Below are 14,219 nucleotides of genomic sequence, written 5' to 3'. Positions count from 1 at the left end.
ACTCCTCTGCCTGATGAAGGTGTTGTGAAGAGGATGGTGGGCGTTGTCCAGTATGGACAGCAGTTTGTCCAGGGTCCTTCTCTCTGCCACTGTCACCAGAGAGTCCAGCTCTGTGCCCACCACTGAGCCAGCCCTCCTCACCAGTCTGTCCAGTCGAGCAGTGTCCCTCTTCTTGCTGCTTCCTCCCCAGCAAACCACAGCATAGAAGAGGACGCTGGCCACCACAGACTGGTAAAACATCTGCAGCAGTTTTTTGCAGACACTGAAGGACCCCAGCCTTCTCAGGAAGTATAGACGGCTCTGTCCTTTCCTGTGGAGTGTGTCCATGCTTGTAGTCCAGTCCAGCCTGTCGTCCAGCTGCAGTAGCATTAAACACCCTGCGTTTACAATAAGCACGCAGCAAAGAAAGCTAGTAGTAGCAAATATGCAGGCTAACACACAGCAGAAGGTGAGAATCTCGTGTAAAAATGTCTTTAACAAGTCAGCACTGTAAATTCATAATTAATGAATAAAAATAAAGCACACAATGAGACAGATTTAAACGATGAAATGTTTTATTTTTGACAAAAAAATAAGAAATGCTACAAGTGAATCTAACATTTTTAAAATAAAATATAATTCAAATGCTGTAAAAATGAGGAACACACATGGCCAGAACAAAATGTACACATTTTATTGAATATATGGTGAAATGAAAATAAAACAGTTTCAAAGGAAGTCAACAATATAAATCATTACTACAGTTTTTTTTATCTATAATTATTTTATTACATGTAATGTTCTGGTACAGCTAACACTGAAAAGTAATGTAATATCTGCTAGATATATAAATAAAGGCCGGTACCACTTGCTAGAATAGGAATGTCTTGTAGCTTAGTAACTAATGCATAAAGCAAAAACATACAATTTCACTAAATCAGACAGCATCAATAGTTTCAACTCGTCCAGTTAAGTTTCCACATTTCAAGCCCTATCTGTCGGAGCCTCTTGTGGGGCTACAAGAGCAAATCCTCTTCATCTGACAGCAGCCAGTATCCCATCAAAACACCACAGCCTGTTGGGCACTTACTGGAACTGTAGGTGATTTTAAATGTGCAGAAAAGCAATGGTATTTCCTTTCGTAGGAGAAATCCCCAGATGTTTATAATTTGGGGAAATATCCATCACTTCTCCTGCAACCTTCCCACAAACGCCCTGCTTGTGATTTTATTTTGGTGTAGCTCTACTCACAAATGGAACACTGCCCATGCAAGTCCATGCACTGCTGCTGGAGGTAAAGCTATAGTATGCACTTCATCGTGGCAGCGACAGAAGTGGACTCAGGAGGCGTCGGAGGGAACGTGCTCGAAGCCCTCGCTCTCCCTCACCAGCGCCCTCTCCAGGATGACTCGGCCCTCCTTGTAGCGCTGACTTTCCTCAGTGGCGAACTCGTACATCCAGCCGAGCTTGCTGTTACAGTTCTTGCAGCTGACATCCCGCACCATGTGTCTCCCTGTCAGCATGACTCTGTCTTGCACCTCGCTGTGCTGCAGGTTCACCACCTGGAGGCAGCAATCGCATGTTGGTCAGCGAAACTGACAATGTTGACTTTTTTTCAAGCAAAGCGACATAAAAATATTTAAGGTAGCATCTCAGAATTTCATACACGTGGATACCAAATGAACTGAACTCAAACTCTATTTATATCTAATGGTTAAAAGCACAATTAATCATCAATCACAATTAGTCATTATCTTATATCGGGAATATTTTGGTGTATTTGCACTTGGTTAAATGGATTTTCAACACACCGCAATGACCAGGGTGAGCCTGAACATCTGTGCAATGCAAGTGTGAAAGGAAATAACTCTTCTTCTGACCAAAATCCCACTTCATGACCCTTAAATGTAAATATTTTGACCATTCTTCAGTCAAATTACAATATGACTTCTATCCTATGACTATTCACGTGAGGTTGGTGATGTGTAGGCACCTTGTTGAACAGGAAGGCTCGGCCGGTGGCTCCAGTGAAGCGCGTGGAGATGAGTTCAGCTCGGTTGGTCAGGATGGTGTCACAGTTGGCACAAGAGAAGAGGCGAGTCCCACCGATGTGATCCAGGAAGATACGGCCCATGTTGTCTGCCAAAGTGTCAACAAAGAAATGTAGTAAAGAAAGCAGCCATGTTAGATGCCCCCCTGATAACTCCAAGTGATGTGATTCTTCTGTATTTTATCCCAGATCCCTCTGACTAAGTCTTTATAATGTTAAAAAAAAAAAAAGAACAAATATTGGGAAAAGAGCATATTTAAAGACTCAAACAAGTAAATGCACCACGGACGATTTTTGCGATACAGGCAGAATAAACATCTCCAATGTTCAGAGATTGCATTACACTGCTTTCTCTCTGATAATATATTAAAATATAGTATAAAAATGTGTATATCATAATGATGACTATCCATTTCCTGTATTTTTTTCTTCTTCAGCACCCAGTACCTTAATGCCTTGACTATGTGAGGATTAATGGTTTAATATCATGTTTTGGTTTGTTATTCTGACAAACTAATCAATAAATATAATATCTGGCAGCTTATTTCCAACTAAAAGATATTTGGCTTATAAGCAGTAAGATCCACTGTGTATTTACTAAAGAATTACTGTTCACGTCGTCGACACTCGTATTTCTGAATTTTTGAAAGTCACCTGAAGGCATCACTAAGGCCTGGTATGTCAACACCGGGGTTAAGGAAAACAAACAGCCGCTCGGCTTCCTCGTCATAAATGAGCAAGCTGCAAGTTTAATAAAATAAAACGAATAAAATAAAAATAACTTTTCATGAAGCTGTCTGAAACGACAATGTCAACCCAAAAACAACAGCGAAGTAACGTTAACAGGCCAAACAACCGTTGAGTCGATACCAAACGTCTCACCTCCTAGCCAAAGGACAAAGACCTTTATAAAGACCGTCGTATTCCCCGTCGAGGTGTTTTCAGTCGCCTTAAATGTCCAGTTAAGGAATAATTTTTGCGTCTTCTCTATTGCTTTAGTCGTTAAACTAAGCAGAGACGCGAACGATTGATGCAATTATGGTGTTTTAATCAAGCCAGTCTGACTGGGAACCACGACTTCCGTTTTAGACTTTCAAAACAAATATACGCTCACGAAAATATTTTAAATAGTTGAATACGGTTGTCTGAGACTACTACATGTTGAATTATATAAACCAAAACGACTATCTTAACTATCATTATGTTTCTCAAGTCCATGCTAACAACCTACCTTACAAAGTCTGTGCTTTTATTTTGAAATCCAACCCTCCCCATTGTTTTCAATGTAATTTCTGATGCCTTGATGCAGCACCCCATCATGACCACTAGCGAGCAGTATCATACACCATTATACAAATCTATCAGCAGACTCTTATAAATGGATATTGCTGTGAGTACTATATGTCAGTAAATAAGTAAATAAATCATGCACAAACGTACACACACTGTTAATTCAAAGGATATTTACTTTGCATCAAACAAATTACTGATTTCTTGGTTGTCTTTCTTTACCAGGGTAAAATAAAAGACTGAAAACACAACTATTGAGTAAAACTATTTTTTCTTGACCTCGTTGTCTTGCTGAGTCACGGATGAATATGTCAGAATTGTTGCAATAAATAACTGTGGAAGACACTTGTTGTTTGTGAACTCACTTTATTACAGAAATGTCTACAGTTTGACAATGAGGGTTGGATGCTGAGTGTGAACCAGTGTCACCTCATCCCTGAAGGAATAAAACATGGATCGCCAGAGGACTGGTTTCCCCTTGGCAGCGACAGCCTGGTAACATCTCATAAACAACGTCAAATGCATCTCTTTATCGTAGTTATTATCACCACCATCCCGCTGTGGTTATTAATTTTATATTTTGACTGTGTGTTTGACTGTTTATGATTTTTTTTTTTTTTTAGCAATGATGTTTATTATTATTCCTGACTGTGTTGAACCAGTGTTCCACATTGCTGATGTTTTCTCCCTGCAGAAACTCCATAAAAAACAACTTGCAGGTTTCCAAAGCCTTTTGTTTCGTGCTCCAGAAACTGCAGTCAATAAAATCACAAAAATGCCTTTGAGTCAGAAACTTGATCAGTCCTACAGACTGAGGTTTCATACCTTAATCTGCACCACCAGGGTTTACCAGGGCTGCACATCCATCCAGGGACGGACTGGGACCAAAAAAAGGCCCTGGACTTTTTCCCCCAAATAGGCCCACCCACCGACCGGGGTGCGCCAAGAGAATTCTAGTATATGGTTTTAAAATAATTAAAAACCCACACATACAGTTGTTTTCAGTGTTTATTTAAGAACTGTTTGAATGTATTGAGGACAGTATCAAGTATCAATGATCATTCGTTTTCAAAATTTTCAAATTAAAATCCCTCACACATTCTTTATTCTCTTCAAAAAAATAAAAGTTATAAAAAAAAATAACAATGACACTGATTAATCTTTCTGAATGTTGGATAATCAAGTTAGCTAGTGCTGGGGGAGTAGCAGTTTCTTCAAAAGATCACTGTTTTCTGCCACTCTGTCAATTACAGTGTCACTGTCCTACCGGTGTGATTGATTGACAAATGTTCGCTACAGCGCCATCTGCTGGTAGGCCGTTGTGTTACACTGCTATTACACTGACAGGGCCAGTCGACCGAAAAAAAAAAAAATCGGCCGTGAACTGGACGGCCGTTCTGGAGTTTGACAGAACGCACAGATTACCAGTCCGTCGCTGCATCCATCTGATAGAGAGAGTTGGTTAAACAGCTGTTTTGAATCTTGAGCAACACAATGTCGCCCTCTGCTGATAAAAGTGTTAGCACCAGGGTATGTCACGTTTGAGAATAGGTTATATAGGCTTTAATTACACTATTTATAAAAAATAGGCAATCACCCAAGAGGAAAGTGTGCACATTGCACTTGAAACAGCTGAACATGTAATACTTCATTGCACCGAGTACAGTATACAGGGAAATCATAGTGGTTTTAAATGATCTGGCCAGACAAAGCATAAAATAATCTAATTTAGATAAAATATTGTAGAGTGTTGAAGTGTTTTATTTGTTATTTTGTTTATTTTATTTTAATTTTTGTCATTTAATCGCTCGTTACACACTCCACGTTCAGTTGGTGGCGGTAACGTGCCTCTAAGCTGATTTGTCAGCCGCCCTTAAAAACCAAAGAAGAAGAAGACGAAGGAAGACGAAGAAGAAGAAACAGGAGATGATGTGTTAGCGTCCCATGAGCGCTGTCAGGTCTTTTCTATTGAATAAAAACTAAACAATAATGTCGCTTTCAACCGCACGTTCATTCTTATCTGAGGCCTGTTATGGCGAACAGGAGCTGGACGCCAACTCCGCTCTCATGGAGCTGGATAAAGGTGCGTTAGCTAGATTGCTAACGAGCTAGCACACGTCTCATTGATTGTATTCTGTTCCTGTGTGTGTGTGTGTGTGTTCTTCTCCTACACGTATCGGCTTTGGTATAAACTTTACTAACCGTGTGGAAGTCCCCCGCTTTGCCGTGACCAGTGAAATGCCTTTTTAATTTGCAGGGCTGCGGTCGGGGAAGCTCGGGGAGCAGTGTGAGGCTGTGGTGTTGTTCCCCAAACTCTTCCAGAAGTACCCCTTCCCCATCCTCATCAACTCGGCGTTTCTGAAACTAGCAGACATCTTCAGACTCGGGTAATGGGAGATGATAGATTTGTTATTTTTTTAATGTTTAATAACTGCTTTAGTGACAGCCATTTGACATTTAATGGGGACATATACCGCTAAAACTAATGCAGCCTGTTAGTAGGCAACAACATCCATGCAATACACACATAAGCCTCACAGGACAATTCAACAACATCACTAACTTCAGCCTTCAAAATATCCCGAAAGCTTTATCTATATAACAACATCAATACAAGATATTATCTTTCAAAGTGCTTTGTAGACTGTTAGCAAGTTGTTAATTGAAATATGTAATTTAGTTACTCAGTTTGAGTAATACACAAGATAAATTAATATACAGACACTGATTAGTAACAGCTGCTTGCTTTTGTGCATTTTGTGGAATTATTCATGATTTCTTTTTTGGGGTCTTGGTGAGAATAGACAGCAAACATCTCTATTGTGGGTTTATTTATCTTTTCTTTTTCTTTTTTTACTTCCAGCAACAACTTTCTTCGTCTCTGCGTGCTGAAAGTAACGCAGCAGAGCGAGAAACATCTGGAAAAGATTCTCAACGTGGATGAATTCGTCAAAAGGGTGTTCTCAGTCATCCACAGCAACGATCCAGTGGCCAGAGCCATCACCCTGAGGTAAACGAGTTGCGCATTAGGCCGCTTTGAACAGACATATAACGATTAAACAAATCTCAGTCCTCTTAAGATTTAAAAGACGCTGTTGTTGTCGTTTTGTTCAGGATGCTTGGTAGTTTGGCCTCCATCATCCCAGAGAGGAAGAACGCCCACCACAGTATTCGCCAGAGCCTAGACTCCCATGACAATGTGGAGGTGGAGGCGGCCATCTTTGCTGCTGCGAGCTTCTCTGCACAGTCGAAGTAAGGAAACTCATTATTAAAACTGGACTGCAGTGCGTATACAGTATATACATATAGGAGAGGATGTTTTAGATGACGTTAATATGCTGTTGTTTTTTTTTCAGAGACTTTGCAGCTGGAATTTGCAACAAAGTCAGTGAAATGATTCAAGGTAAAATGTTTATAAATGCTTAATTTAAAATCAATTGGAACATCAGCATCTTATAACCCCTTTCAAGTTTCATTGTCCATATAATATTTACAATTATCACACTCAGATGACCAAGATGAAGACAGAAAATTCTGTATACACATAATTCGTCACATCCAAAAAGAGAGGTTATTCAAATCTCCTCTTTCATCTCTACTTCCATCCCAGGTTTAGACACTCCAGTGGACCTGAAGCTGAAGCTGATCCCCATGCTGCAGCACATGCATCACGACGCCAGCCTGGCATCCAGCAGCAGAGAACTCCTACAGCACCTGGTCAACTCTTACCCCTCCACCCCCATGGTCATCGTCTCGCTGCACACCTTCACCCAGCTGGCTGCCTCTTCCCTCATCGATATCCCCAAGCAGGTATTATACACGTGACTGAGAGCATGGTGCCTCGTTGTTATTGATTAGTTGTGATAAGTTCTTGCTCGAGTGTTGCATCTTGACAAGCCCCCTCTCAGAATGACGTAAATGGTGGTAGGAACCAAAGTCGGAGACAATAAATATTAATGTCATATGTTAATCAGATTAGTTCAACCTGCCCACTTCACGTCTCTAAAAGTATTTTTTGCCTATCATCCTTACAACTTGCTAAATTAATATTAATATTCAGTGGTCTACACTCTGGCACTGCTATGTGATCAGCTTTTGACGTTTCCAAAAGCAGCTGAAAACAAGAGCAGTTGTACGTGTCAAGTTTTTTGAAGACGTGTTGCCACTCGTACAAGTAACTTCTTCAGTTCTTCAGGTCTAAGTTGAAGTCCAGTTGTCCTTGTGTTCAGTTTCTTTTGGACATACTATGACCTGGATGTCTGAGAACCTTCACAGACAACGTTTGACATTTTTTTTCCTTTTCTAAAAAGTTGCAGCTCCTCCTTCAGTATCTCAGAGATGATCCAAGAAAAGCTGTGAAGAGACTTGCAGTTAATGACTTGAAGCTCCTGGCTAAAAAGGCTCCTCACCTGTGGATCAGAGAAAACACTCAGGTATAGATGCCGACTGTTGGAGTGAAGGGTTATTTTGATGGTGGTTTGAAAATCTGGACGTAATCTGAAGTTGTTGTTTTTTTGTTTTGTTTTGTCTCTGCAGACCCTGTGTGAGTGTGCTTTGACCATCCCTTATGACAGTTTAAAGCTGGGGATGTTGTCAGTCCTGTCCACCCTCTCAGGAACAATAGCAATCAAACAGTATTTCAGTAATGTGGCAGGTAAAATTAAAATCTGTTTCTTTTAGAATTTAATTATTCCAGCCAGGCTTCACATGTGTATTTCCTCTTCTGTTTTTTGTATTCCGAAAAAGAGAACGACTCTGAATTCATGTGGATTGTGTAAACGTTCTCCTCAGGTGGCTCTTCGGTTCCCCCTCGCCTCACTGACCTGGTTAAACTGGCACAAGAATGCTGTTACCACAGCAACCTGGCAGTGGCTGCACACGGGGTCGTAGTGCTCTCCAACATTGCCATTTCCTGCCCAGAAAAAGGTTTGTTGCTTTAGGAAATAGCCCGTTTAAGGCTCACCTCAGCGCCTTTTGCTCTTGTTTGTTGTTGCTTAGTGCCGCTGTTTGTATTTCCCCTCTACTCAGATATAGTACAGCTGGAGCAGGACACCGTTTTGGGAGTGGAGTCTCTTCTGATGCTGTGCAGTCAGGACAGCAGCCCCAGTGCACAGGCCACACTCAAAGTAAGACAACAGTATAATCACTAGACAGAGGGCGTAGGTTAGAGGAATACACCAGGAAGAGGGAGAGTGGAGTATGCAACCTCAAGCTAATCATTTATCTCAGCTTACTGTAGCTGGCCTTAGAGGTTTTAGTCCTGTTTGTTTATTCTTCAGTCAGTTCCTGACTTAAGTCAACAAAAAACCTATTTAAACATTTTCTAAGCCTTAGTCGGTAAAGACAAGGAAAAGTACCCTCCAAAATGTCCTGTTTTGACTTTTAAACAAATAATATCTTCAGCCATGTTTGCCGTTGTTTTATTTGAAATCACATGTCAAAATAATTGTGGTAGCATTGCTCATTAAAAGTTAAATATGTGGAACTTTCTTCTTGGACTACCTTCCCCCTGCCTCGTCTACATGACGTAGTAACACACAGCTCTCTCTACTTTTTTATTGTGACCGCAGACGGCGCTCACCTCATTGGTTAAGCTGCTGAAAAGTCGACCCCATCTCAGCCAGTCGGCCGTGGAATTCCTGCTCGGACAGCTCCACTTGTCCTGCGACTCCTCCCGCGTCCTCATGTGCCACGCTCTGTCGGCCATCGCCACCCACCTGCCCGTGCTGGGAGACGGCATGCTCGGAGACCTGGTGGATCTCTACAGGGTGGCCAGTCACTCTTCCACTGACAAGCAGCAAGAGCTTCTGGTGAGAGATTGGAGTATTTGAGAGGCACACATCAGCTGGTGTTCAGATAGTAACTGAGGCGTACAAGGGAGTCAAAGCAGCATTTAAATAGTAATTGTATCTAATTTCTCCTGGGAAATCAACCTGCAAAAACTCTTTTTGAATAGAAATGTTGCTCGTTAGTGTTCAGTTTAAATGATTTCTGGTTTTTTACATGTTTCATTGCCCTTGTATATCCCTGGTTTGTGGAGTTTCACACTCATCACCCCCCACTGTGATTCCCCCAGGTTTCCCTGGCGACAGTCATTTTCGTTGCCAGCCAGTCGTCCCTGTCAGCCGAAGTGAAGACGGTCATCAAACAGCAGCTGGAGAACGTCGCTAACGGCTGGACGGTCTACCGCATCGCGCGGCAAGCCTCGCGCATGGTGAGCAAATTTTTGAAATGAAAAGGTGGAACAAGCAGCCACGGGAGCCAAGATAATTACATTTTTTTTTTTTTTTTTTATCGTTGATCTGCAGGGTTGCCATGAGTTCTCCAGCGAGCTGTACCAGTGTCTGCGGACTCGCGTGGCCTCGGAGCATTTCTACTTCTGGCTGAACAGCCTGAAGGAGTTCTCCCAGGCCGAGCAGTGCCTGAGTCATGTGGAGGACGGAGACTATAGCGGAGCCATGAGCGCCATCGCCGAGGCCCTGCGCTCCTACCAAAAGGGCATCGCCTCCCTCACAGTGAGTTAACTGCCGGGCATGTGCTTGTCAAAAAACATTAACACAGCTCCTCTTTTACAGTGACAGGATGCTCAGAGCTGCTCATAGTCAGTCTGGAGAGCTGTGCCGCTGGAGCTGCATCCACGGCATCTCGTACTGCTAATGACTTGACTCAACAAGGGCCTGCGTAGCTATTTAACTGCAGTGTCTATGTACATTTATCTAATTAATCCCTTCCTGCAGGCCGCCAGCACTCCTCTGAGCCCACTTACTTTCCAGTGCGAGTTCATTAAGCTGCGAATCGACACCCTGCAAGCCCTGTCGCAGCTCATTTGTACCTGCAACAGCCTGAAAACCAGCCCTCCTCCCGCCATCGCCACCTCCATCGCCCTCACCTCGGGAAACGACCTGCAACGTTGTGGCCGCATCGCAATGCAGGTAGATGTTGTACTGTGTAAATGTATGAGTTGGAGCAGCTTTCTGTTACTGTAACAAGGCGCACCACACACGCTGACCTCTTTCTTTATCCAGATGAAGGTGTGCATGGACGAGTTCAGAAGTCTCGCGGCTCGCTACGCTGATTTACACCAGTCGTCGTTCGATGCCGATTACGCCACCCTGCGCAACGTGGAGTTGTATCCTTAAAAACGCCTCCGTCATATCACAGTTTTGTCTTCTTGACAGTCTTGTTTTCTCCGCTGAGGTTTGGTTTTCTTGAACTGTCTGTCCAGACAACAACAGAGCTGTTTGCTCGTCTCACATGTGATTGAAGCTTTGATTCTGGACCCACAGGCGGCCAGGTAAAAGCTCCTATTTCTGCTAGTGTATCTCCTATGAATTTGCTACAGAATGAATAAATAAATAGATTCATGTTAGATTTATTTGTGCTTCATTTCTAAACGGCAAAATACCATTTCAGTTTTCACGAGAAGAGACTGTAGCAACATATCAGTCAAGTGTGTACGCATCATATTAAGTTCACAATACAGTAATGCTTCGTGCAGCTACAACATGAGGCATGGATATAGCTTTTTGTAAGCTGCACACTTGAGATATATGACAGTGTAATGAAAACAAATGTGCCTTATTTGATTTGATAAAAGGGCTCTCCACCGCGCCATGCCCGTGATTGTTTTGTATTGAAAGTCCTTTGCTGTAACACACATCCCCCCCTGGAGACAATCTCCCGGCAGACGTCTGTAACGTATCGTCTCTCTGCGTTCCTTTAATCTAGTTTTCAGGAGTACGGCACCCTGGGGTCGGTCCAGACGGAGAGTGGCTACGAGCGACGGATGATGTCAGTCTTCAACCATGTGCTGGAGGAAGTGGAAGGCCTCACCAAGAAACACCCTCCTGTTTCACACCTGGTGAGATTTAAGCGTTTTAGTGGCATCAAATATGAACGCTTTACAACACCGTAGGCTGCATTCACAATATTAACGAAAGAATAACCGGCCGCAGTTTATTTTTATTAGAAGCTGGCGTTATTAAGTGCCAAACTGACACTTGTTGCACCATTGCAGCTTCGCTCCAGTGACTTGTCAACCAGTCATGTGCGTTTGTGTCGCCACTTTACTCATCTGCAGGCTCTTGAGCAACACTTCGGTGACGCCTTGCCCACAGTGTAACTGGCAACACTATTGTGAATGCGGCATTAGATTCCGGTGTAGGCTCTTCTGTAGATCCGACGCTGAAGCATAAATCTTGCTCAACAGTGATCACCAAGGATGGTTGGAAACTCTGCTTGGATCTAGAAACTGACTGTTCCCTCATGTGTTTGCTCTTAAATTGTGTTTATGTTTGTTCTTAACTGAATATTGTCTATTGACACATATTTGTGTAACACTGTTTGCCCTCTGGGTCAGGTCTCCCTGAGAATAGATTTAGGGCCCGTCCACACTGAAACGCAAAAACGCCGAAACGCAGAAGTTTTTCATCGTTTTGGCCTCTCGTCCACACGTATCCTGTAAACGCATAGCCCTAAAACGCACTTTTCTGAAAACGGGTCCCAGGGTGGAGAAATTCGCAAACGCAGCTCTTGCGTTTTCATGTGGACGGCGAATACGGGGAAAACGATGACGTCATCGCCACACTCCCGAGCAGCCTTCCACATCCCGCGAGACGTCTCGTAACAACATCATCAACAATGGCGGACTACATGCTAGTTTTCATGCTGGAGACGATATTGAGCCTATTAGGGTTACCAGGGCAAAATATCATGCTCCTGTGCCACCACGCTGAGCAAAAAAGGCGATTTGTAAACAGCGCTCAAGCTTTATGCGCATGCTCCGCATCTTCCTCTCCGTTTTTGGTGAATTTCTGAAACTGAAACAGCGCCACCTATAGGCCTGGAATAGGAAGTAGCGTTTTCGGTCGTGCTGAAACAGATCTGTGTGGACGCGGATATTTCTTGAAACGATGATCGAAAACGGAGAGGAAAAAGATCGTTTTCGTACGTGTGGACGGGCCCTTAAACTCCCAACAAGACGCTGGTTAAAGACGTTCAAATGACTTAAGATTAAAAGCAAACAAGTGGAAGCAAATAAATCTCAGTAAAGTGACTTAATGTTCTCACTGTTTGTTTTTCAGCACACAAGTTGTCTCTGTGATGCCGTCATAGCTTTGCTGAAGGTGCCGCTGTCTCTGCAGAGATATTTCTTCCAAAAGCTCCAGTCGACCAGCATTAAGGTAATTTTCGAGAAAATGTTCCCAGTGTTGGCGTTTCTCAGTCCCCTGTTGCCGACCCATCTGCCAGATCAGCATGTTGAATTGGTGGCGGAAACCGAGCAACCGGTTATGTTAAAGTAAGCGTGGTTTTATTGGGATTTTCTTCTGGAGTGTATCTTGGCTGAGTTTTCAGGGAGTCGGCGTACCTAGCCAAGAAGTAGTCAACTGTAAAAGAAATGCAATCAGACTGGTAATTCTCAGCGAGGTGTTTTAGCACAATATGTACTTTTTTCAGTCACATCAGTCTCAACATGCAAACAGAGAGCAGAAAAAACTTAGCATATATATATATTTTAGCATCTGTTTTACTTGGCTGTGCAGTTTCACCTTTAAAGGTAAAATGGGTGACATCCTTCTTTCGGTACTTGTAAGTTTTATCCTGGTTTGCATTACGTTTTTATAGCTCGCCCTCTCTCCATCCCCACGAACACCGACTGAGCCGATCCCAGTGCAGAATAGCCAGCAGCTGACTCTGAAGGTGGAGGGTGTGGTACAACATGGCTCAACCCCGGGTCTGTTCAGGAAGATCCAGTCTGTGTGTCTCAATGTCACCTCAGTTCTCCAGAACAAGACGGGTCCTGACTACAAGGTATGTGGCAGCCATCTTTGTTGTTGTTTTTAATTTAAGAATCCTTTTCTGAGTGTGTTCTTCACCTTTCAGATTCCTCTTGATACTAAAACCAACGAGATCGAGCAGCGCGTGGAACCCCACAATGACTACTTCAGCACCCAGTTTGTGCTGAATTTCTCCATCCTGGGCACCCACACCGTCACTGTGGAGGCCTCTGTGGTGGACGAGAGCGGCACCGAGTGGAAGACGGGGCCCAAGACGACCGTGTCGGTCAAGTCCCTGGAGGATCCTTACTCCCAGCAGCTCCGCCATCAGTTGCAGCAGAGTGGAGCTCAGCCTGCCCCACAGAGGGGTGCATACGCTCGCTTCTAAGTGCTTTACAGTTTGTGTGCTTGATCTGTTTTGTTTGTTGTTTGTCTTGTAGAAAACTGAATATGTACATATTTTTTTAACAATTAAAAGACGATATTTCATTTTATGGCGATTCACTTGGTGTAATCAATACTCAGATTAATGTAGACATCACAATGAGCAAGACATCAAAGGCCTCATTGCTAGTGTAATCTCAAGGAGGGGATTTTTCAGCATAAAGGTCATCCACTAGGAAAAAAAATAAGAAATATTTTTTAATTATCTGCTTTTATTCGTAATCCATGCGTGCAGTAATGTCTAGGACAATGAAGTACTGGATGTCCTTGGATTTACCACGTTGTCTTGTCTACACAAATGCAATAACACAAAGAGCCATCAGGGGGCGGACCATAGTCATTAACTGGACATCATTGTCTGAGCAGCTCCTAAATCTGTCTGCTGTCAACTCCAGACTGAAACCGTGGTTTTTATCTTTTAATTATTTAATTATCTGCATTTTTTTTTCTCCATTATATTTTTTACTCTACGTTAATAGGCGTCATATAAGACGCCTTAAATATGAAAATACGTTTTAATGCGAGCTATTTTATTTAACTTATATAGATGTATAGCTTTGATCAAATGGACTACACTGTTTCCGTCACTAATGCATTTATTTTAATGGTGCTGATGAGGTAATCTGGAAATAACTTGCAGACGGAAATAAATCCAGATCATTTAAGATGGAGCAATCAGA

General features: G+C 42.8%; 2 protein-coding genes across 2 annotated transcripts; one reads left to right on the top strand and one right to left on the bottom strand.

Moving 5' to 3' along the window:
• Positions 1-536: 536 nt before the first annotated feature.
• Positions 537-4,063, bottom strand: LOC311498915 (protein yippee-like 5). The gene is made up of 3 exons (XM_084559699.1): positions 2,912-4,063; positions 1,973-2,118; positions 537-1,541 (listed from the first exon to the last, which is right to left on the bottom strand). The coding sequence occupies exons 2-3, from the start codon at positions 2,111-2,113 to the stop codon at positions 1,320-1,322; spliced, it is 363 nt and encodes a 120-aa protein (XP_084415825.1). The 5' UTR covers positions 2,114-2,118; positions 2,912-4,063; the 3' UTR covers positions 537-1,319.
• Positions 4,064-5,226: 1,163 nt separating this feature from the next.
• On the top strand, positions 5,227-13,603 carry ints7 (integrator complex subunit 7). The gene is made up of 20 exons (XM_084560163.1): positions 5,227-5,402; positions 5,577-5,706; positions 6,183-6,329; positions 6,434-6,571; positions 6,676-6,722; positions 6,930-7,129; positions 7,630-7,752; positions 7,856-7,973; positions 8,111-8,245; positions 8,348-8,445; positions 8,890-9,129; positions 9,396-9,533; positions 9,628-9,834; positions 10,057-10,251; positions 10,345-10,448; positions 10,545-10,613; positions 11,048-11,180; positions 12,403-12,501; positions 12,944-13,129; positions 13,202-13,603. The coding sequence occupies exons 1-20, from the start codon at positions 5,309-5,311 to the stop codon at positions 13,481-13,483; spliced, it is 2,883 nt and encodes a 960-aa protein (XP_084416289.1). The 5' UTR covers positions 5,227-5,308; the 3' UTR covers positions 13,484-13,603.
• Positions 13,604-14,219: the final 616 nt, after the last annotated feature.

Source organism: Chelon labrosus, assembly GCF_963514085.1.
Source record: "Chelon labrosus genome assembly, chromosome: 14".
Classification (NCBI taxonomy): domain Eukaryota; kingdom Metazoa; phylum Chordata; class Actinopteri; order Mugiliformes; family Mugilidae; genus Chelon; species Chelon labrosus.
Note: the sequence above shows the minus strand (reverse complement) of the source record. Positions and strands in the feature narration are given on the sequence as shown.

Excerpts from the sequence above, each read along its gene's own strand:
- LOC311498915 (XM_084559699.1), bottom strand. The coding sequence starts at position 2,113 with ATGGGCCGTATCTTCCTGGATCACATCGGTGGGACTCGCCTCTTCTCT. Across the intron at positions 1,542-1,972 it reads GAGCCTTCCTGTTCAACAAG|GTGGTGAACCTGCAGCACAG; the intron begins GTGCCTACACAT and ends TGCTGCCTCCAG.
- ints7 (XM_084560163.1), top strand. The coding sequence starts at position 5,309 with ATGTCGCTTTCAACCGCACGTTCATTCTTATCTGAGGCCTGTTATGGC. Across the intron at positions 8,446-8,889 it reads GTGCACAGGCCACACTCAAA|ACGGCGCTCACCTCATTGGT; the intron begins GTAAGACAACAG and ends TTGTGACCGCAG. Across the intron at positions 10,449-10,544 it reads ACCCTGCGCAACGTGGAGTT|ACAACAACAGAGCTGTTTGC; the intron begins GTATCCTTAAAA and ends CTGTCTGTCCAG.